Here is a 23,984-nt window from a genome sequence, read left to right on the forward strand (position 1 = left end):
GTGACAGGGTGTTCTGTTAAGGCACTTTGTGGTGAAAAGGTCACCGATTTGAAACTCCATGGGAAAAAATCCAACCATGCTAAGGGCTAGTGTGGCCCAAACCAAGTATGCTCCCCAGGAGATTTTGATGGCTTAGATGCCTTTGAGGCTACTCAAACCACAGGTTAGGTGTGTCACTCATCTCAAAACTCACATTACCTAACAAACAAGAAAATAAAGAGCCTAGCTATATAAATTAAATGGTTGATAAATATCGATAGGCATTAATACATGATAGCATCAAAACACTTACCCTTGCCTACATTATAAAAAAAAATCATAAAAATTAACTAAATTATAACTTTATTTAAATTATTATTATTACTATTAAAAGAATTATATGAGTTAAACAATATTCTTAACTATGGAGATTCACCCCCACTTTACCATGTGAAATTCTTGACTTGCAAATAATTTAACAAAGTCTTTCTGTAGAAATCACATAAGAGAAATTAACCAACAAGTGTGGTTCATTATCTAGTCCTAATGATGAATCACACTTGTTGGTTGAAACACGTCCTCTAAAAATTTCTATTATGTGATTTCTACCGAAAGACTTTGCTTAATTTATTATGGATCACATAAACCTGAATACAAAAATTGTAAATAATTTGTTTTGCAATACCATAGGCCAATACCATGAGATATCAATGTCACTTATAAATATGACAAGTATTGATATGACATTTTCTTTAATTAATTAATTTAAAAAGCATAAATAACTTAAAGATAACTCTTATAAACATACCTATCAACATTATTAAATTATACACTTATCATTTTATTTTAATATAATATATTTTTTAAAAACCAAATTTTTAATAATACAAATTAACAATATATCTTTAAATTTGATGGCATTGAGGGTCCCTTTGATGTAACAAAAATCAATGCATTAACTATAAATCTTACCCATCAAAAGATAAACCCCGTGATGGGAAGTCATTCAAATGGATAAAACAAGAGCACCCTCTTAATGCAAAACCTTAGGACCACCACCCCAAAGAACAACAGCGCATAGTGACCCTAACAACTGGGCCATAGCATCAAAAGGTAATTTAATTTCTGTAGTCATTCAAGTGGATAAAACAAAACTGACCCTACCCGCCAAAACCTTTGGCAGCCTGGAGTAAGGGAGGATGAAAGGTACCTCTCATTAACATGTGGCCCTAACTGTTGCGACCTGGAAAATTATTGTGCACTTGTTACAAATTGGTATTGATAATATTTACATGCGTTGGGCACAAATGGGAAACTCTTATGACCTTGTCGGTATAAGAACTTTGCCCAAAAAGGAACCATAGACTTTGTCACCCAGGTCAAACTGAGGAACAAATGCCTTTAACAGAGCAGACAAAATCAATAATACCAATTTTCTGGGGAAGGATACACACTAAATTCATAGCTACCTTGCGTACGTTGCTTTAATGGCGAAACCCTTTTGAATTTGAGTATCAGACAGGCACTGGTTCAAGTCTTTGGGGGGTCGCTAGTGGCTTAAAAAGCTGGGTAGCTGGTAGTTTAATTTGCAGAGAGTGAGAACAGCATAATTTTCTCGGGCCCTACTGGAAATATACTCTAAATTTCATAATATTCTCCGGCAGTAATGGAGGTACACACTAGATTTAGTAAGGGTGTTTCAAACTTTAAAGCTTTAGTAGTCTATGATATTCAAAAGGTGTTATTGCCTTTTCTTTTCATTCTTCAAGATGAACTGAGCCAGTTCTCTGCTATAACAATGGCCTTACCTTTGAATTTCTTTGCAATTACCCATGGTCATTTAATATTCTCGGTCCCCACTTTTCCTCCTGTATCCCCTTACCGTCACTTGAGATCAATATATACCACTGGCAGTTGCAGAGGAGATCACATGGGCATGTTATTGTTAATATCATTATTGGGTGAAATTGGGTAAAGATCTGTAGCTTTCAGAATGCAAGAAACACATTAAAATCGGAATATAAAGCTTTGGATCTGCAGGCAAGCACATTATATATGGAATATCACAATTTGGATCTAGGTTCTCAGTGGAAAATATGGGTAGAATTCCGTGCTGTGAAAAATCTGCGTTGAAGAAGGGTCCCTGGACTTGTGAGGAGGACCAAATTCTTGTTAATTACATTCAGAAGAATGGTCATGGGAGTTGGCGTGCTCTTCCCAAGCTTGCTGGTCTGTAATATGTATTTTTATATACACTGTACATACACCCATGTCTGATCTGTGTAGACTTATATTTGTTTGATGTAGTTTTGACACATATTTTTCAGAATTTCTGTACATGGAAGTGTGCGGAACAGGTATCCTTAGAGCTACTGAGAATATCTTGGGATTTAATGAACAGAAGGGAGGTTAATTGTTTGACTTTATTTTTGGACTTTGCAATTGGAATAAGCGAAACCTTATAGAACAGAGAAGTTAATATACATACAAAGCAATTGGAATAAGCGAAACCTTATAGAACAGAGAAGTTAATATACATACAAAAGTGTGTAGAAAAGGCATCTTTATTTTTATGGCAGATTCTGAAAAATTAAAATATTCAAAATATTTAGAGATTTAATTAATAAAAGAGGGGTTAATTATTTGACTTTGTTCTTCTGAATCAAATCCCTTAATATTTCTAAAATCCAGAAACAAACCCCTTAATATTTTCGAAATCTACCATCAATATGAATTTTTATCCCTGTAGAACAAGTTCCTGTAGAACAAGTTCAAAACTAATAAGTGGGTTTCATTCTTTTGTGAATTTATATCAATATATGTGCGTAATGGCTTAGAGGGTTGCATGTGGACGTAAATAAAAATATTGGGGAAATTTCTGTTTAAATCTGTGTGAAATTCTATTCCATGTCTATATCTGCTAATTCTGTATATATCCAGGGCTTCTTCGTTGTGGGAAGAGCTGCCGTTTACGCTGGACGAATTATCTGAGACCTGATATTAAGCGAGGCTTGTTTACAGAAGAAGAAGAGCGGACCGTTATGCAGTTACATGCAATTCTTGGAAACAGGTAACGAAACAAAGAAACAATTTAATTATTCCATATAATCTGAATTGCCATGTTAGATTTTTAATCTGACAGAGCCAGAGTAGTCCTCATTATTTATTTATTGTTCCCATGCTTGCAGATGGTCTAGCATAGCGTCACAGCTCCCTGGGAGAACAGACAACGAGATCAAGAATTACTGGAATACCCATCTGAAGAAACGATTGTTGAAGATGGGATTCGATCCCTCGACTCATGCACCCCGAGCAGAAGTCAATCCCACTGCTCCACATGGGTTCGAGTCTCTCGCCCTGACGAGGCACACGGCACAGTGGGAAAATGCAAGACTCGATGCAGAAGCTCGGCTGGCGAGAGAATCACAGCTGATGTCCTCTTATGTTACTGCTGGTTACCAGAACAATAACACAGTGGAAATGGTCAGGATAGATAATGATAATGCACCCACTGATTATTTCTTAAAGATATGGAATTCAGATGCTGGTAGGGCCTTCAGGAAGGAGTCTAACAGTAGCACAATCAATAAGAGGTGTAACGATTCATACAATGTGTTTGATCAAAGTCATCCCAGTCATGTTTTATCCTCTGGAATTCCTAAGACTCCCAGAGCCTCTAGTTCAGTTTCTTCCTTGTGCTCTGCTTCAACACAACTTGGTTGTCATGAGTCCTTGAACCCAAGTGATAAAGATAAGGATAATGGCTCCCAACAGTGCAATTCTGCACCGGCTGAGTGGCGCTCATGTTTCACTGATATGACGATGGACCAGATAGAACATAAGGCCCCTGAGGAGTTCCCTAGGTCTGAGGAATTATGCCCTGCACAAGTCCCTGAGGAGGTTCTTCAGGGTTTCCCTTATAATGGTAACAATAACAACAGCATTGGCTGTACGATTACAGAATTGAGTAGTACAAATTTTGAGCAGCAGCAGTCGGCTTGGCCATGGTCTGAATTGCATCTAGAAGATGACAAGGATGACTGGAGCAATATATGGGTCATTGCTCATGCATCTAAACAAAGTTGAGATTTCATTTGGGTTCTTCATCAGCCCGATCTCGGTCTACTTTGAGCTCTCAGCCTAATTCAATCTGTAATAACCAGCCCTATTCTTGAGTCCGCTAAGTATTAGCTAAATGCCTAAATATGATGCATTTTTCGCTTCATGATGTCTTTTTGGTGCCCAACGATTACATCGCAAATGTACAGACAGCTATGGACTGAAAACAATGCCATCTCATTCTTCCAGTGTAAAAATTTTGGTGGAAGGAAATGATGATCTCCATATTCTTTTTTCTACCCAACATGAAGAGTTTGAATTTTTGTATCTGGTATGTGTTTGTTGTTAATTGTATGAGTAGCTGAGAAACTACTATTTTTATCAATGTGATCACAATTATTTAAGTTCAGTTATTTCATTCACAAAGTTTATATTATTATACGCGCGTCTTTATCTGGATTACAGAGATATATTGGAACTTAACTTTGGAATTTGATGGATGGAGGGAAATCAAACAATTGATTTAACGCCACTCTTATATCATATTTCAAAATATTTTCAAAATTTATCATCCAGTAAAGTTGATTTTGTATGAAGTTGTTAGCATTGGTCAGTGACAGCAAGTCCAATTCAGATTCAAAATATGCAATGCACTAGAGTTCAATGTCTATAAAGCTGCGTGTATTGTATTGTCAGTTTGTATAAAGTTGTCTGTAAATCCAGTTCAATTAGATGAAGTTTGGTCTTAATTCATATTTCAAAATATTCTCAAAATCTATCATGTAGTAGAGTTTATTTTGTATAAAAATGTCTATACTATCTGTTTGTATAAGGTTATCTGCACTAGGAGTGACAGCAAATCCAATTCAATATTCAATTATATAAAATTAGGTTTCTGTCAAGTTAACAAATCCAATTTAATTATATGAAATTTGATCTCAATTCAGATTCCAAAATCTACAATACAATAGACTTCAATTCATATAAAGTTATCTGCACTGTCAATGTGTATAAAGTTATCTGCAAGGGACGTGACAGCAAATCCAATTCAATTATATGGACTTTGGTCTCTGTCAAGTTAACTGCTCTATTTCCATGGAATAAAGCTATGGGGATTATGGAGCGTCCCATGTTTATCTGACGTAAGTAAAAACCTTCAGCTTCGACAAGGGGAAAAAGAATTGCGAGCACTCACCGGTCATAAATAATGAACTAATTGTGCAAAAAAATTGGAAGGGAAGTTATGTTAAAGACATAAAGATGCAAATACTTAGCGTTATCTCTGAGGTTTTAAATTATTATATGGTGGAATAAGCTTCCATGGAAAATTTATAAAACTTACGCTCTTTGGACATGGTGGTGTTAAGACCGCAGGCACAGACTCACTCGGTTTCCAGCGGCCAGAAATCGCGTGAAACTAGTTGAGCTGAGCGCCGAGCTTGGTGTGCTACATTGGTGTGGCTGGCGTTGGCCGCGGGATCGTTGTGAGTGGCCTCAACACCCATTACACTGACAGGTGAAGGGTGCAGAGTTGTCGTAGCACAGTGGAAGGAGCGGTTCTGGTGATTGAGTAGTTTTGATTGGATCTTCGATTTTAGGGGATGGTTTTGTTGCATATAATTCCGGTGATTATGGTAGAGTGCATTTGTGGAATAATCACTTTTGAAGTATTGTTGGAGTGAGAAATGTTTAGATTAAGATGAAGGATAGACAAGATATATTGTTGAAACAAATCAGACATGTACCGAAAATGCGCATGAGTTTGATCTCTATGGGACAGTTGGATGATGAAAGCTATTCTTCAAGCTTTGGAAAAGGCGGCTGGAAAATTAGCAAATGAGCATTGGCCGTGGCTAGAAGACCCAAGATAGGAACATTATATACATTGAAAGCAATAATAGGGAAATCAGATTTAGTTGATGTCACAAAAGAAGGAAATTCAAAAGATCTATGACATAAGTTCTTGGGTCACACGAGCAAGAAGGGCTTAAAAATCCTTGTTGGTAAACATTTACTGCCATGTTTGAAATCCTATAATCTTGATCTTTGTGAGCATTGCATATATGGTAGACAAAGAAGGGCTTCATTCATTAGAGGTGGCCATGACAGAAAGAAAAAATTGTTAGAATTGATATACTTAGATGTGTTTGGGCCTGTTAACATTAAGTCATTACGAAGGGCATCATATTTTGTAACATTTATAAATGATGCGTCCAAGAAGGTTTGGGCCTACCCTCTGAAAAGTAAAAGTGAAGCGTTTGAAATATTTCAAAATTTTCATGTTATTGTTGAAAGAGAGACTAACAAATTTCTCAAGTGTCTAAGAACAGATAATGGTGGAGAATATTGCTCAAATGCATTCAAGGAATATTGTAACAGGTTTGGCATAAAGTATGAGAACACTATGCCTTTTACTCCTCAACATAATGGTTTCGCATAAAGGATGAATCACACCATTATGGAACAAGTGGGGAGAATGTTGTCAAATTCTAATTTGGAGAAGAATTTTTGGGCAAAGGTTGTAAGGACAACTTGATATCTTATAAATTGATCTCCAACTACAACCTTGGATGGCAGCATCCCTTAAGAAGCTTGGACTAGTAAGAAGTTGAATTATTCTCATTTGAAAATCTTTGGATGTGAAACATTTTTACATATTCCCAAAGAAAATAAAACTAAGCTAGATGATAAATCTATGAAATGCATTTTTCTGGGATATGCGGATGACGAATTTTGTTATCGTCTATGGGATCCAGTCAAACATAAAATTATTAGAGTAGGGATGTTATATTTAATGAGTCAGAAATGTTTAAAAGGGTTGTAGGTGAGCTAGAGGTCTTGAAAGTTATTGACAAGTTTGAAGAGCACCATGAAAACATCCCACCAATGCAAGAAAATGGACAACAAATTCAAGAGCAGGAAGGACAACAAATGGGAAATTATGAACACAAAGAAGAAGGAATATTGCAGGAACCTTTATAGGAGATTCAACCTGATAATGCACCACCACAGTTGGTTCACAGATCTTCCAGGCCTCTTAAGTCTTCACAAAGGTATCCTCCTTCAAACTATATTTTATTTGCTGATGAAGGTGAGCCTAACTGTTTTCAAGAGGCTTGTAAATTTGAGCACAGTAAAGAATGGAAGAAAACAATGGGGGAAGAAAAGAACCCTTTGTTGGCAAATAAAATTTGGAAATTGGTAAAGCTCCAAAAGGGTAGAAAGGCTCTATAAAAGAAATGGGTATATAGGATTAAACATTAAGGTAATGAAAAGGCTAGGTATAAAGCAAGGCCGGTAGTGAAGGGATTTGCCCAAAAAGAAGGTATTGACTTCACTGAGATTTTCTCACCTGTTGTCAGAATGTCATCCATCAGAGTCATTCTTGGTGTTGTAGCATCCATTGTCTATTGTTATTTAAGTTTTATTTTCAGTCTTATTACAAAATGGAAGAAAAAAATCAAAACTATGAAAGGAATTGTTGATTTTATATTTTCAATGGTTTTGAAAGTGTCAAACCCATGAGAAGATCTAAGTTGTCTGATCAATAGGCCACAGATCCAACGGCAATCGCATCATTAACTAGAATGAGTTTATTTCGGAGATCAGACGTGACAGTGTATCAAACACAGTTTAAATTTGCTGAAGTTTGGGTTAATCTCAGCCGTCCATCAAAAGAGGTGGGATCCATTAGATATCGCATCGCAATATCGAGTTGGAAAGTGATCAGTTTTCATCTTTTGATCAGACCCGATAAATTATCAAATCATGTTTTGTTTCCTATTGGGTCTGGAGATCGGGTCGGCAAATTCATTGGGTGTAGCATTTAATATCAAACCCGATGAATCGTTAAATTCAGTTTTATTTCCTATCAGGTTGGAAAATCATTGGGTTCATTCTTTAATATCGGACCCAATGAATTATTAAATACAGTTTTATGTTATATCGGGTTCGTAAGGGAGTCAAGGTGCATTGAAAAGGCGGAAGAGGCGGATGCGATAGGTTCTATGAACCACTGTTGATTCTTTTTAAGTTATGTGGGCCCGTCATCATTTAGATGTCATACAAGTTCAACAAATACGATCAAGCGATAGTTCGATAAGCACTTTGAGGTGCGTTGTGGGGAAGAAATGATCACGAGGGTTAATCAAATCTCGACCCCCACAGTTGACTGTGACGTTAGCACGGTTGACCAAAATGTACGACCACGAATCATTGTGGGGGTTCAACCTCGCTGATGCTCTCACATACTCTTTATCCCCCACAATTCTTCCAAAGCCTTCCATTAAGGCTCAAGAAGTTTCAAACAGAGAACGACCATAATCTTCTAAGTTCCGTTATTTCCTGTTATTTTATGTTCTTTGAGGTGTCTTTAACCCTCTGTGTAATACTCTGTAATATTTTTTACTTAGACAGTTAGAGAAACAGTTAAGTAGTTTGACAGTTTCGAATACCACCAACTGTTTCAGAATGTATAAAAAGAGGAAAATTTACAAAGAAAGGGATCGAATTTGGGAGAACCTGGATACTAGGCCACTAAATTCCTGATACATTTGATTGATTAATGAAAGAATCAAGAGTTTTCCTTACATTGTTGGGTATGATTTTGTGACTTCTTTTTTATGTGTCATCTTATGTTTTCTTCTTTTAAGTATAGTAATGAAGCTGCAGGTCTTTATTTGCTTATGTAAATAAAGTTAAAATCCCTTAAAAGAGCGCTCTTATACTTGAATTTCACACTTCTGCAATTCTTCTAAGTTACAGATAATAGTTTCTATGTAAGACAACATATTATTTATAACTTCTCGAAGTGTCACAAATAGTAGATCTTGTGTAAAACAACATATTGTCTATTACTAATTCGAGTTTTCTCCATCCATCATTTATATTCAACAATCAAATGGCATTCTAATATTTTCTGGTCACTTAAGTATTAAGGGTTAAAAACCAAGTCTTCTAGGTCTTTCATTTAAGGAAATAACATATAATTAAGTGACAAACAAATGATAATAACTATAAACATTAATGTCTTAAGCACAATTTTTACACAACCAGTAAATTGGTTTCTTAAGGTACAACATTAATTGGTGTCGCTGCCGAAGAGAAAAGACAATAACACTTTTCCTTGGGTTTTCAATAGTTTCTTCTGGTTGTTTAGTGAGGAGGAAATTTTTGGTTGTTTTGGATAAAAGCAATAACTCTGGCTCCAAGAAGACCCCATTCAGGGTCAGACACCTCACAACAGAAGGTTCAAGCCCTTTCAGATCCTTAAAGGCTAGTTTCTAAGAAGGTTGGAAGGTCTAAAACCCCATTTACACCAATCCCTACACTGTTTGCATTAGGCAGCAACTCACCCAAACATTCATTTAATCAAGAGTCACCTTTTTCATCATCTTCATTTCAAGAACCCAATTGTCAAGAGTAGTTTTTAGAGTCTGTTACTTTTCCATTATCTGCTATAAATTTTCAACCCAAACCTATAACTGCATTACCACCTTTGCACACTCCATTTACCTCTCAGTTAAGTTCCACATCTGTTGGTAATCAAGATTCAATAAATTTGGGAGAAAACATGGTAGCTCATACATTCTTGATGAATAGGTATGCACCTCTTCAACTACCATAACCGTTGAATCAAATGCCACAAGAATACCTCAATATTCTTCCTCATTTTACAGGGGAAGATGAACAAATAATAGAGGATAAGGTATCAGTGTTTTGTAATTTTGCAGAGAAATTAAATGTTGAACATTTAGATGTTGTTCTAAGACCTTTTTTTCAATCCTTGGATGGAGAAGCAAGGAAATCGTTTAAAGGGATTCCCAATAACTCTATTCCTTCTTTGGAAGATATGGAACGTCTATTCACCCAAAGATGGGGAGAAAAAAGAGACCATGGGTATTCACTAACAGAGTTTAATGCTATAAAGAAGAAATCTGATGAAACTGTAGTTGAATTTTTCCGAAGATTTAATAAATTGTACAATAGTCTTCCAGTGGAGATTAAGCCCCCTCCTGCTAGTGCAAAAATAAATTTTATAGGGGCTTTTGAGTCAAATTCTGGATTCACATTAAGGGAAAGAAGATCTCCAACCCTTGATCAAATCCAAACAAATGCATAGAGATAGAAGCAAATATGGTGGCTGCAGGCAAAGCACCAGAGACAACCTATTCGAGACAAGGGAAAGGCAAAGATAGAATCCTCTCAAAGTCAAACATTAGAGGATATGTGTAATGTAATTAAAAATTTGTCAGATAAATTGAATAAGTTAGAGTTGGAAAATAAGAATTCTTAGAGACAAACATAATATAATAAGAATTTTAATCCCCAATACACAAGACAACCTTTGCAAACCTTGCAAAATGATAGAAAATATCAAGATTAGATTCAAGCACCATTGTATATAGAGGCAAATCCTGGTGAAGTACTAGAGCACCCTAGGCACCATGAAGATCAAATTTCTATGTTATATGCAGTATATGAAGATGAACTTGGTATTGAAGGAGAAGAGTATGAATATACTGAAACAAATGCCATTTATGATGAAAATAAAATTGATGAATATTGGAAGCAATTCTCTGATTTTATGCAGGCAGAACTACATAAGAAATATGACTTGAGATCAAGGAAAAGATCAAGAAGTCAAGAAAATGAAAGTGAGCAACAAGTTCCAGCTTCCTCACCAAAGGTGACTCCACAAGAATATCAGCCTGTAAAACAAGTAAATAAAGGAAAGCAACAACAGAATGCAAATGGCAAGACACAAATACTTCAAGGTGAGTCTTCTCAAGACCAAAGTGAAAAAATTCCTTTGGAGAAACTTGTTTCAATTCCCCAAGTAATTCCAGTCATGAAAAAGGTGAAGATGAAAATGAAAGGACGGCTAAATAGGGTCACTTGTTTAGTCTTATTAAAGAGTTGGAAAAGGTAAGAATTCAAATTCCCCTTACAGAATTAGCAAAAACACTAGTTTATCAAAAGGAGATTGTTGAGTTTATTAATTTAAAAGAGAATGTGAATATAAATGACATTATAAATCTGCAGGAAGATAAACCAGTAGTGGTTTTTGGTCCACATGTAGAGGAAGTAAACCCTTCAACACCTCCTTTTTATATTTCCTTATTGATCCATGATTTCCTCCTGCATAATTGAATGTTCAATTCAGGAGCTTCACACAATCTTATGCCATTGTCAGTGATGAAGAAACTAAACTTCAAGTTACCAAACCCTATAGAGACCTGTATTCTTTTGATTCAAACAAAGTCAAGTGTCTAGGGGTCATTAAGGATCTAGCAGTGTCACTAGCACAGATTCTAGCTAGAAGCTTGGTCATGGATGTAGTAGTAGCACATATCCCTACTAGATTTGGAATGCTACTATCTAGGTCATGCGGGGCTAAATTGGGTGGTGTTCTGAAACTAGATTTTACATATGTTGTTATACCAAATTTTGGTGGGGAAGAGTGGAGATTGTACAGAGAAACTAGGTTTGTAAAATCACTTACAAAAAATGGAGCAAGTAATTCACCCGTATATAACCAGGAGAAGGATGACTTTGTTTGTTTCATGCTGCATGATAATGCAGAGTTGGATGAAGATAATCAAAAGCAGCTTGCTTCAGCTAATGTAATTACAGAGATGCAAACTGAAGGAGTGTGGAAATGCTTCTTTGATGGAGCTTATTCCAAGGAAGGAACATGTGTTGGTTTCCTTCTAATTTCACCTGGAGGTAATATATTCCTTAGAGTTTGAAGCAATAAACAATGTGGTGGAATATGAGTCCTTGATTATTGCTCTGCAAACAACTAAATAGATGGGAGTTAAGTCAATTTCTGCTTTTGGAGATTCAGAGTTGATTATCAAGAAAATAAAAAATCACTGGCAAACAAAACACCCTAGGCTTAGGGCATACAGAAAAGAAGTATGGGATTTGGTTGAGAACTTTTTTGAAGCTTTTAACATTCAATTTATTCCAAGGGATGGGAACAAATTAGCAGATTCATTGGTTGTGGCTGCTAGTACTAGTAAGCCTCCTATTAATCCAAGACTAAGATATGAGGTGGAAATGAGACGCGGACCTTCTGTTCCTGATAATGTTAAATATTGGAAAGTTTTTTAAGATGATCAACGAATTAAAGAATTTTTTACTGTGGTTGAAGAGTTTCAGGGCACAGAAATTGATCAGGATGAGGATGAAACAACAAAAGTTGCAGAAGTTAGTGGTTTAAAAGATTCAATAGCTAATCAAAAAGTTTTTCAATTGAAAGATAATATTTTGCCAAAGGGATTTGTTCCCCTTGAAAGGCGTTTTAACCCCAATGATGTGGTTGTTGACTCTAGAAAAATTTCACAGGATGAACACTGTTACACAGTAATTTGTCACTGTCTCCCTGTCAGTCACCCTACTGTGTCAGGAATCCACAATAATCAAGTTCATGCCTTCTGAACTGGCCAAAAACCCACTTTTCCAAAGTTTTCCTCATCAGGGCGTCTGTTTCCAAAATATCCGCGATGACTGGCGCTTTATAACGGGCCACGTGCGTTGCCAGCGCGGAAGCACACGCCTTTCCCGCGCTGATCGAATTTCATGACCAGCGCAGCCCTTGTGTGTACCTACCCGCGCTGATATGACCTTTTCCACTATGTCTTTGTGACGTCAGCACGACAGACCAGTTATGCACCCGCGCTGATCCAGTTTTGGCGAATTTGTTCCAACAGCCAGCCTTCTAGATAACTCCAGACTTGGTTGTTGGCCTTGTGAGTATCGACTCCCTTCTATGGCATGTCTGTTCGACCCTTTGCAACCACTTCCCTTGAGGATAAGCTCATCCTTCCACCCTTTTAGGAGGCTCCTTCTCCTATATAAACTTCCACCATTACCATGAGCAGCTAGTTTGGGATAGCTTGGATTGTGTGGAGCTTATAGTGCTCAGATTGCTGCTACTATAGGTATTTGGTGTGCTAAGTGTGGAAGTGATTGATAGCTTAGGGAAGGTTGTTTTGTGTTGCTTGTGTGAGAGAGAGAGTTTCTTGTCATGGGAGAATCATTTCCAAAGGTGAATGCTTGAGACACTTGCTGACTGGCCCCTCCTGAGAAGGTTACCGGCGTTAGAACATTTGGTTGTACTCTTCTCTGCTTGATTAATAATAGATGACTACTATTATTGTTCCATTCTTGTTTGTCTATGCAATGGTTAAATGTGAATTACATCTTTTCTGACTGATGTATGGTTGCTTTTATTAGATTTCACGCTTGTGTTTGTTTCCTCTTCGTGTGTGCAGGTGTCTATTCGTGGAGATCGCGGAGGATCGTGACCAGCCGGAGCGAAGGAGTGAAGGTGGTATCTCTTCATCAAACAACAGCGTTGGAATCCAGGTAGGTGCTCTTTGCCTCTTTTTTAATTGCAATTAGGAACTTGCATAGTAGCATTGACTGATTGTTGCTAGACCCTTGCTGGGCTAGTAGGGATCGCCTCTATCCGTAGAGGGGATTTACCTCTCCAACAAACACATTCAAGATCATAACATTGGAACTCAGGAGGAACCCAGGTTAGTAAAATTATTCAGTGGAGTTTCACCTAATTATCAAGATAGATATATTAAACTTTTCAAGGATTACGTTGATGTCTTTGCATGGTCCTATGAGGATCTCAAAACTTACGATGTAAATATTATTCAACACAATATCTCCTTGAAGGAGGGAATTAAACCCTTTAAATAGAAGCTTAGATGGATAAATCCTTTGCTTCTACCATCAGTTGAAAAGGAGGTCACAAAGTTGCTTGATGCCAAAATAATAGTTGCACTCAGGTACTCTGATTGGGTGGCTAATTTAGTGCCTGTAAGAAAGAAAAATGGAGAGACAAGGTTATGTGTGGACTTCAGAAATATCAAGAGGGCTTCTTTGAAAGATAATTATCCATTGCCTAAAATGGATCATGTGTTGCAGAAGTTAATAGGATCTTTTAGAATGTCAATGCTGGATGGATTCTCTAGGTATAACCAAGTGGTTGTGGATAGGGAATATCAGAAGAAGACATCATTCACAACTCCCTGGGGGACCTTTATGTATGCTAGAATGCCTTTTGGATTGATGAACACAGGTGCTACATTTCAGAGGGCTATGGACATTGCTTTTGTGGGAGATAAGTTTGTAGTAATATATTTGGATGATATTACTGTTTTCTCAAAGTCTGATGAAGAACATTTGGACCATCTGAAAAATACTTTTGAGAAATGTAGAAGATTCGGGCTTTCCTTAAATCCCAAGAAATCATTTTTTGCTCTGGAAGAGGGAAAACTATTGGGGCACATTGTTTCCAGAGATGGAGTGAAGATAGATCCAGCAAGAGTACAAGCTGTGCAAAAAATACCACTGCCTAGGAGTAAAAAGGATATTCAAAAGTTTCTGGGAAAGATAAACTTCTTAAGGAGATTTGTGTCCAATTATGCAGAAATTGTAAAAGAAATTACTAATATGTTGAAGAAGGAGAATGAAGTGCATTGGACCAAGGAAGCTAGAGAATCATTTTCCAGGATTAAAGAGGCATTGCAGGCAGCTCCAGTCCTAATCAACCCTGATTATCAAAATCCTTTCCAAGTTTTTTCATTTGCATCATCGAGTTCAATAGTTGTTGTCTTGCTGCAGAAGAATGATGAAGAGAAGGAACAGCTTGTTGCATTCTTTAGCAAGATTCTCTGGGATGTTGAGCTAAAGTATAATATTCTTGAAAAGCAGGTGTATGCTTTGGTAAAATACCTGAAAGCCTTTAGAACTTATGTGTTGTAGTCACAGATTATTTCTTATGTGTCAAATGTTGCAGTAAAAGATGTATTGGTACAAGGAGATGTAGAAGGCAAAAGAGGAAAATGGATAGCCACGATCTAGGAGTATGACTTCGACATAAAACCCACAAAGCTAGTGAAAGGGCAAGGATTGGAAAAAAATGTTAACGGAATCAAACTTTCAGGCATTGGGAATTAACTTGCTGACACATGTGGATGAAGGAACAACTGAAGAAAATGAAGAAAAGCCAGATCCAAGTATGAAGATTAGGTATAAATTTTTATGTTCAGAATGGTACAAGCATATAATCCATTATTTGTGTTTTCTTTCCTATCCCCAATCCTTATATAGAACAAAGTACAGATCATTAAATATCAAAGCATAGCCATATGTGATTGTGGAAGGCAGATTGTATTGGAAGGATCCTGTAGGAATTTTGTTGTTGTGTTTAACAAAAGATGAGTTTACAGAGGCAGCCAAAGATCATCATGAGAGGTTATGTGGAGGACATTACAGTTGGAAAGTTATGCACATAAAATCCTCCAGACAGGATTTTATTGGCCTACTTTATTTGGTGATACATATAAGTTTGTCAGAAGTATCAGCTTTTTGTTGAGAAGAAAAGGTTAGCTCCCTTGGCTTTGATTCCAATCTTCATAGAGGAACCATTCAGACAATGGAGATTGGACTTTGTCAGAGAGATTAACCCAAGTGGGTTCTCACAGCAATTGATTACTTCACCAAATGGGTAGAAGTTATACCTACTAAGAGGGAAAATGATCAGATAGTGATGAAGTTCTTAGAGGAGAATATTTTCAGCAGGTTTGGATGCCCCATCAAAATCATAACAGACAATGCTCAAGTCTTCAATTCAAGTAAGTTTATTGCTTTTTGTCAAAAGTATAATGTTATTTTGTCCCATTCAATAGCTTATCATCCACAAGGAAATGGATTAGCTGAATCCACTAACAAAACTTTGATGAAGATCCTTAAGAAAACTATTGTAGAGAACCAAAAATACTGGGATTCTAAGTTAAAGTTTGCTCTATGGGCTACTAGAGTGACTACAAGAAGGTCTACAGGAAAATCACCTTTTGAATTAGTATATGGGACTCAGGCTCTATTTCCAAGTCAACTTGTGAAGCCTGTGATTGCAATGATTCAGGAGGCGAAAGAAGAACCCAATGCTTTGATAAGAAGAATGAATAAAGTAGTGGAGCTAAGTGAGAATAGGGACAAGGTAAGAGACAACTTGATTATGTATCAATCAAAGATGAAAAGTATTTTTGACAGAAAATCCAAGGAGATTGACTTTAAAGTTTCAGACTTAGTATTAAGATGGGATACCAGAAGAAAAGATAAGGTTAAGCATGGGAAATTTGATCCTCTATGGTATGGCCCTTTTAGAATTGTTGAAGCAAGGTCCAATAACACTTTCCTTCTTGAGGATCTTGATGGTGAAACTCTACAGCTTCCTGTCAATGGGCGGTACCTCAAACATTACTTCCAGTTCTGAAGCATAAGCATCTTATCATTGTAGATACCAGAGTGAAATCAGTGTACAAATGCCATATAATTTAAATTTATATAAGCAATATATGACTCTATGCCCAAGTGAAGGCACTAATCTGTGGTTCTTAGTGCTTCTGTGGCAAAAGCGTTATCCCCAAGTGGAGCCAGATGTTGTAGCATCCATTGTCCATTGTTATTTAAGTTTTATTTTCAGTCTTATTACAAAATGGAAGAAAAAAATCAAAAATATGAAAGGAATTGTTGATTTTATATTTTCAAAGGTTTTGAAAGAGTCAAACCCGTGAGAAGATCTAAGTCGTCTGATCAACAGGCCACAAATCCAACGGTAATCGCATCATTAACTAGAATGAGTTTTTTTTCGGAGATCAAACGCGACGATGTATCAAACACAGTTTAAATTTGTTGAAGTCCGGATTAATCTCAGGTGTCCATCGGAAGAGGCGGGATCCGTTAGATATCAGGTCGCAATATCTAGTCGAAAAGTGATCAGTTTTCATCTTTTGATCGGACCTGATAAATTATAAAATTATGTTTTATTTCATATCAGGTCCGGAGATCGGGTCGGAAAAGTCATTGGGTGCAGTCTTTAATATCAGACCCGGTGTATTATTAAATACATTTTTATGTTACATTGGGTCCGTAAGGGAGTCAAGGTGCGTTGAAAAGGAGGAAAAGGTGGACGTAACAAGTTCTATGAACCAATGTTGATTCTTCTTAAGTTTCGTGGGCCCATCATCGTTTAGATGTCATACAAGTTCAACAAGCGCGATCAAGTGATAGTTCGATAAGCACTTTGAGGTGCACTGCGGAGAAACAATGAGCACGAGGGTTAATTAGAGCTCGACCCCCGCAGTTGACCATGACGTTAGCACGGTTGACCAAAATGTGTGGTCAGGAATCACCGCGGGGGTTAAACCTCGTTGATGCTCTCACATACTCTTTATCTCCCGTAGTGCTTCCAAAGCCTTCCGTCCTTCATCCACTGTTCCGTTAAGGCTCAAGAAGTTTTGAAAAAAGAACAACCATAATCTTCTAAGTTCCGTTATTTCCTGTTATTTTATGTTCTTTGAGGTGTCTTTTACCCTCTGTGTAATATTCTGTAATAGTTTTTACTTAGACAGATAGGGAAACATTTAAGTATTTTGACAGTTTTGGAGACCACCAACTGTTTCATAATGTATAAAAAGAGGAAAATTTACAAAGAAAGAGTTCAAATTTGGGATAACCTCGATACTAGGCCACTGAATTCCTGATGCAAATGATTGATTAATGAAAGAATCAGAAGTTTTCCATACATTTTTGGGTATGATTTTGTGACTTCTCTGTTATGTGCCATCTTATGTTTTCTTCCTTTAAGTATACTAATGAAGTTGCAGGTATTTATTTGCTTATGTAAATGAAGTTAAAATCCCTTAAAAGAGCACTCCTATACTTGAAGTTTACACCTCTGCAATTCTTTTAAGTTATAGATAGTAGTTTCTGTGTAAGACAACATATTATTTATAACTTCTCCAAGTGTCACAAATAGTAGATCCTGTGTAAAACAACATATTGTTTATGATTAATTCAAGTTTTCTTCATTCATCATTTATATTCAACAATCAAATGGCATTCTGATATTTTCTGGTCACTTAAGTATTGAGGGATAAAAACCAAGTCCTCTAGGTCTTTCATTTATAACATAACATACAATTAACTGACAAACAAGTGATAGTAACTATAAACATTAATGTCTTAAGCACAATTTCTACTCAGCCAGGAAATTGGTTTCTTAAGGTACAACACTTGGTCTTGTTGTTGATTTAGATTTAGAATGCGAATAGTTAGATGTAAAGATTGCTTTCCTTCATGGTGAATTAGAGGAAGAAATTTATATGGAGCATCCAAAAGGCTTCATAGAAAAAGGCAAAGAAGACCTCATTTGCAGGTTGAAGAAGAGCCTCTATGGGTTGAAACAGGAACCTCGACAATGGTATAAGAAATTTGATTCATTCATGTTGGAACCAGGTTTTCACATGTTGGAAGTTGATCATTGTGTCTACATCAAGAAGTATGATCAAGGAAAGTATATAATATTATTTTTATATATGGATGGCATGTTGATTGTTGGGCATGATAAGAATATGATCAATTGGTTGAAGAAGGATTTGGGGAGAAAAATTGCAATGAAGGAATTGGGTCTAGCACAAGAGATATTGGGCATAAGGATCATGCGTGGGAAATAAAAATAGAAGGTTGTGGTTGTCACAAGAAAAATATATCAAGAAGGTTCTTAACAGATTTAATATGAAGGATGTCAAGCCAATTGGTACACCCCTTGTAGCCCACTTCAAGTTGAGTACTAAGTTATGTCCTAGTGATGAAAAGGAGAAGAAATAAATGAGAAAGACTCCTTATTCTTCATCTGTTGGCAACTTAATGTATAACATGGTATGCACACGACCAGACATTACATATTCAGTGGGAGTAGTGAGCAGGTTCCTTGCCAATCAAAGTAAACAACATTGGAAAGCAGTAAAATGGATTTTGAGGTATTTGAAGGGTACTATTCATTATTGTTTATGTTTTGATCATAATGAGACTGTGCTTGAAGGATTTATAGATGCAGATATGGCTGGAGATCTGAACACCAGAAACTCCACTACAGGTTATTTGTATACATTTGTGGGGGTAGCAGTATCTTGGTTGTCAAGGCTACAAAGGATAGTAACTCTATCTAAAACAAAGGAAAGGTACATAGCTACAATAGAGGCTTGTAAAGATATGTTGTGGATGAAGCGATTTCTAGGAGAGATAGTAATAAGGAAGGACAAGTATGTGCCATATTTTGATAGTCAAAGTGAAATTTACTTAGGGAAAAATCTAGCATTTCACTTAAAAACCAAGCACATTGATTTAAGGTACCATTGGATTCGGCATGTGTTGGAGGAAGGAAAACTGTCCTTGGAAAAGATCCATAGAGATAATAACCATGTTGATATGCTCACTAAGATTCTACCAAGAAATAAACATGAGTTATGTAGAGGCATGGTAGGACTCGGCGTGACTTGATTCAGGATTTATCATCTAGATTCAAGTGGGAGAATGTTAAATGCGAATTTAAATTGAAATATGTTGGCATCGAATTCTCTGACTCTCCATCGTCCACAACCAACTGTCGTCAAACCTACCATGCCTGATTTGAAAATGAGATATTTAAAACAATATTAAGGTATTACAGACTCATGTGCAGGAATGCCTATATTACTTAGTGCAACGGATCGAAAAGATTGTGAATAATATAGACAATGAGCAGTTATAGAAACATAATAGACAAACACACATCAACACAGCAAATAATCAAGGAGTTCACCCAAAACTCTTGGACTACGTCTCCTAGTCCAGCTTTCAGTGGTGACCTCTCTATTATGTCTTCAAGAGCAGAGTTTTTACAAGTGTGAGCTCAAATCGAGTCTCAACACAACAGGAATAAACAATAGGGTTTTACTTGAATCCCTCAAGTCTTTCTGAGTACACAGACTCTCCCTCTCGCTCTCTGTCTTCTATTTTCTCTCTGTCTCAGCATTGCTTGTCGTGTCTCTGACACTGAGTGGCTTTTAAGCCTATCGGCACTTGTCTATTTGTTTTCCCTTTTGGCTCTCTGGCTCCCGGCCTCTGTCCATTCAAATCCCCTCTAAGCGTTAAACAATCATTATGAAATGCCTTCAGGTATGGTGGCCACCTGTTTTTCAATGGAAAGGACCACTGGTGCGTTGAAATCCCAAAAATATCGTTTCTCTGTTTACACAGAGAAATACACAGAAAACGCTGAAAATCCACCTAAACGCCTCTTATTGGACTTCAAATAATATCAAATCTGCCCTAAAACTCCATTGAGTCTGCCTTTATATCACTATCACAAGTCGCAGGCTGCGGTTTTCCTTTATATTTGGGTTTATAATGGAAAACCCCAAATACACAGGAAAACCTGACAAATGGCTTCATGCCGGACTTCAAATATATGTATTTTTATCCATAAAACCCATCGAGTCCGACTATATCGCATATCACATATTCTCCCTGTTCTCCGATCACCGATTGCACCGATCGGCCTTATCGGCTATCGACGCATCGCTATCGCATGGTCGCTGGTCTCTTGGCATCACCCCTTACACATTTGCGATGCGATATTGCGATGCGATATATCGCAATCACATATCGCCGAACCTTTGAGCCGTGGGTTAATTCCTTCCCTGTGTGTATATTAGCGATGCAATAGCGCAAGTAGATCTGGACTGTTGATCTTCACGCTCAATCAACGTCCCTTATTTAATCTCATTGATCATTATTGCGATTTCCATAAGGCCACCTCCGATAGACTCCGCCTACTACCTCCGATTGCGATATGCCAATTAGATCTGGACCGTTGATAGTGATTTCCGCCATTTGTGAAGGTTTTTCCTTTGCGATAGTGTTTAAGTAAAAAAAGACTTAGAGGATTTTAGGATCCATTTTGGATCAATTCCATCTGCTCACCACCCTTGACTTTCAGGCTTACATTGTGTAGCCATATCTTTCACATGAGGAAAAATCTAGAACTCCTCTCCCATCTATAAATGTGTAATCTTGCCTCTGCCAGTGCAATGCAATCCAAGCAAGGCCAAGGCCTATGTGTAATAGAAATATTTTACCCATTGTTGTCTTGTGTTATGTCTTGTGTTCTGAAGTCTCCTGCTATATTATCATAAATGTGCTCCTCTGATCCCATCAATCACATCATGTTAGCTTATTTGTTGAGCCTAACCCTGAGGGCGTCAAGTAGAATTGACCCCGTGACCTTCCATATTCCTAAAACTTAGAAACATAGTGTTTATGTCCCACTGTTCTTTGTATCTTTCCAACCAAAACCTCAAATAGTATCCTTTAAACATCCAGTAAAAAAAATTGGCATCCAATGCAGGCGTTGAAGGCCACCTACAAAATTCCAACGATGCTTGAGTTGTATTATCCAAAACCCTAGATAAACAAAGAATGTGAAGCAACCATCCATTATATATCTCAAACATTATTTATAGTGTGAATACATCATCATCAAGTGATGTAGAGAATTCCATGATATTCTCTCGAAGCTTCACAAACATCCTCAAGACCAGTGAGGAGGAATGGCAATGGTACGAAAGATCGATTAATGGGTAAGGAGTAATGTAAATGGTGCAAGAGACCACATGGAATGCCAATGTGTTGGATTATTAGTGGTAAATATGTTTTTAAAATTAAAAATGAACTCTCTCTTTTTTTTAAAGGTGCAGCAACATTTTACAACAACAAAAATAAATAATTTCAAAGAAGTTTTAGTGAGTAGATTGTAATTTTTTTGTTAATTAAAATATTTTTTTGAAGTAATGAATAGATTTAGCACCTCAAAAATATTCAAGGCACTAGAATTTTGTAGATTACACAAATCAAATTTATAACTAAAAGAAAATATCTATGTGATATAGCCAAAATTGATAAGGGAAAAATTTAGGAAACTAGCCTCTTACCCACCAAAATGGGTAACCCTTAATATAAAACTTTTCTCATATCCTTGATAGTTAGTTGTCCATCCAGCAGCCCTTGACAACCACCACTAGCCAATGATATGCCTTTTATATCTTTGCCACATGCATCAGTTATATGTTTCTCACCTATCTGGCAATACCACAAGATGAAGATGAGCTTTAACTCAAAAGGTGCTTTGATCATTCTATAATCGAATGCTTGTTTGTATTTGGGTGTTTAATATGGATTATGGGGTGATCTGGAAGGATGATGGTTTTGATCGTGATCTTATTCTCTCAACTTAAATTGGGGGTGGGGGGGCAGGGGGGGTTAAACTTTGATCCTAGTCTATTGGGACGTCCCATAATGGCCCAATGGGTATAGGAGGGTCACTACTTGGGAAGCCATGATTGAGATAACATAGTTCCATATATTCCTATGTCGTGCTTATCACTTTCCATTATAAATTACAAACCCTTCTTCCACCTCCATTCTTCAATTTGAACTGACCATTGGTTCTTTGAGATTTGGCACCCATACATCCACAGACCAAGGTAGGGCCCGTAAACTTTGACTTGATAGGTTAATGCAGCTAAAATAAAAAGAAACAACATATCACTAGGCCACAAAAGAATATCAAAATGAAAAAGATGGTATGGGACATGCACATTAGCATGCAGGAAAAAACCAAGCATGAGTTACTGGTGGGCTCCAGTATTGTAGCAATAATGCTACAACTCCTGGGGCTCCCTATCTCTAATTTTATCAACCCGGTAGTTCGTACAAACTTGGAAGCGACGGTGCTGTATGCACAAGTACTAGCTCTTGTCGCAGTTGTCACTTGGTCAGCTGGCACAAGTCTGCTAGGGCTCAAGCCAACTTCTATATGCTCTTAGAAGAAGCTTGCTAAATGATGGACGAAGGCTATCTCAAGGGAAATTGATCTACTTTGCAAAAATGAACTGAAATCCAACCAAAGCATGGAAACCCTAGTAAACCCTAATCTGACTAGTTTAACCTCTATGATGCAATAGTGAGAGTGCAACTGTCTAAAAAGGATGCCATTACTTCTAATGATGTGAAATGCATGAATTCAAACTACTTCTATGAAGGAGAACATTGTTTCTGTATTTTTGCTTAAGTGATGGAGTGATTATGAATTTGTCTCTTATTAGGGTTTGGTTGTGCAGAGGTGGTGCGAAGGGAGAGAAAGCTTGGGAAAGGTCAGGATGGCTAGGAGAGGTCCCAGAGGGTCCCTAGCATTAGTCCACAGAGGTCTACAACATTCGGATGCTCGGCAACCAAGTTTGCAGGCTTCTACAGGATGTCTGCGGGGGATCCTACAGGAAACTAAGGAATTCTACAGGAAGTCTGCTAACTTCTACAGGATGTGCTGTAAGTGGAAGTTTGCTGATGGTGAAGGGATGGAATGGTTTTGGGTGGATAGGTGAGGTGGAGATGGAACTTGTGATGGCTCAGGGGCAAAGAAATAGGATAGAGAATGAGTGCACGAAGTTGGTTGGTGGATAGAAGGATGGCAGCAACGAAAGGTCAAAAAGATGAAGCTACGTGGCAATGGATGAGTTGGGGGGTAAACGAGCTAGACAGAGGCCGAGTAGGGCTTGAGGAGAGGTCAAGAAGAAGAGGAAGGAAGTGGAATGATGTGGAGCAATGTAAATGAAACAAATGACTTATGTCTTGCACCAAAAACGAGAATCTATTAACCTATGATACCTGTGCCATTAAACCTATGAACAGCAATGTAAAAACGAGAAAAGAAACCGTGCATGGAATGGAAAATGTAGAAGTATGGTTCAATATCAACAGTGCATGGATGGATCTTCAATGACTATGTTGCATCTTGCATGGAAGTAAAAGACTGCGTTTCATTTTGGTGGTTGATATGGACTGCACCCGAATCCCTAAACAGAGATGGCAGTGATCTCTAACAACCTTTTTCTTGGAGCTCCTGTGTATTACAAACCTCCTATCGAATCTAACCAACTGAAAGCAAAGTAACCATAAGCTAATCCTACTCAATCACACAAAAACTAAATCAGCAGACTGTAAATTCGAATTGCATGTCAAAGCAAAGAAACAAAGTGCTG

The 23,984-nt window shown here is 37.3% G+C and overlaps 1 protein-coding gene across 1 annotated transcript; it reads left to right on the forward strand.

Moving 5' to 3' along the window:
- Positions 1 to 1,292: 1,292 nt before the first annotated feature.
- On the forward strand, positions 1,293 to 4,233 carry LOC149147401 (transcription factor MYB93-like). The gene is made up of 3 exons (XM_089438850.1): positions 1,293 to 2,208; positions 2,920 to 3,049; positions 3,168 to 4,233. Exons 1-3 carry the CDS (start codon positions 2,076 to 2,078, stop codon positions 4,063 to 4,065), a joined length of 1,161 nt encoding a protein of 386 aa, XP_089294976.1. The 5' UTR covers positions 1,293 to 2,075; the 3' UTR covers positions 4,066 to 4,233.
- Positions 4,234 to 23,984: the final 19,751 nt, after the last annotated feature.

Source organism: Pinus tabuliformis, chromosome 9 (assembly GCF_031772625.1).
Source record: "Pinus tabuliformis cultivar Carrire ecotype Pingquan chromosome 9, CPIR1, whole genome shotgun sequence".
In the NCBI taxonomy this organism is placed as follows: Eukaryota; Viridiplantae; Streptophyta; class Pinopsida; order Pinales; family Pinaceae; genus Pinus; species Pinus tabuliformis.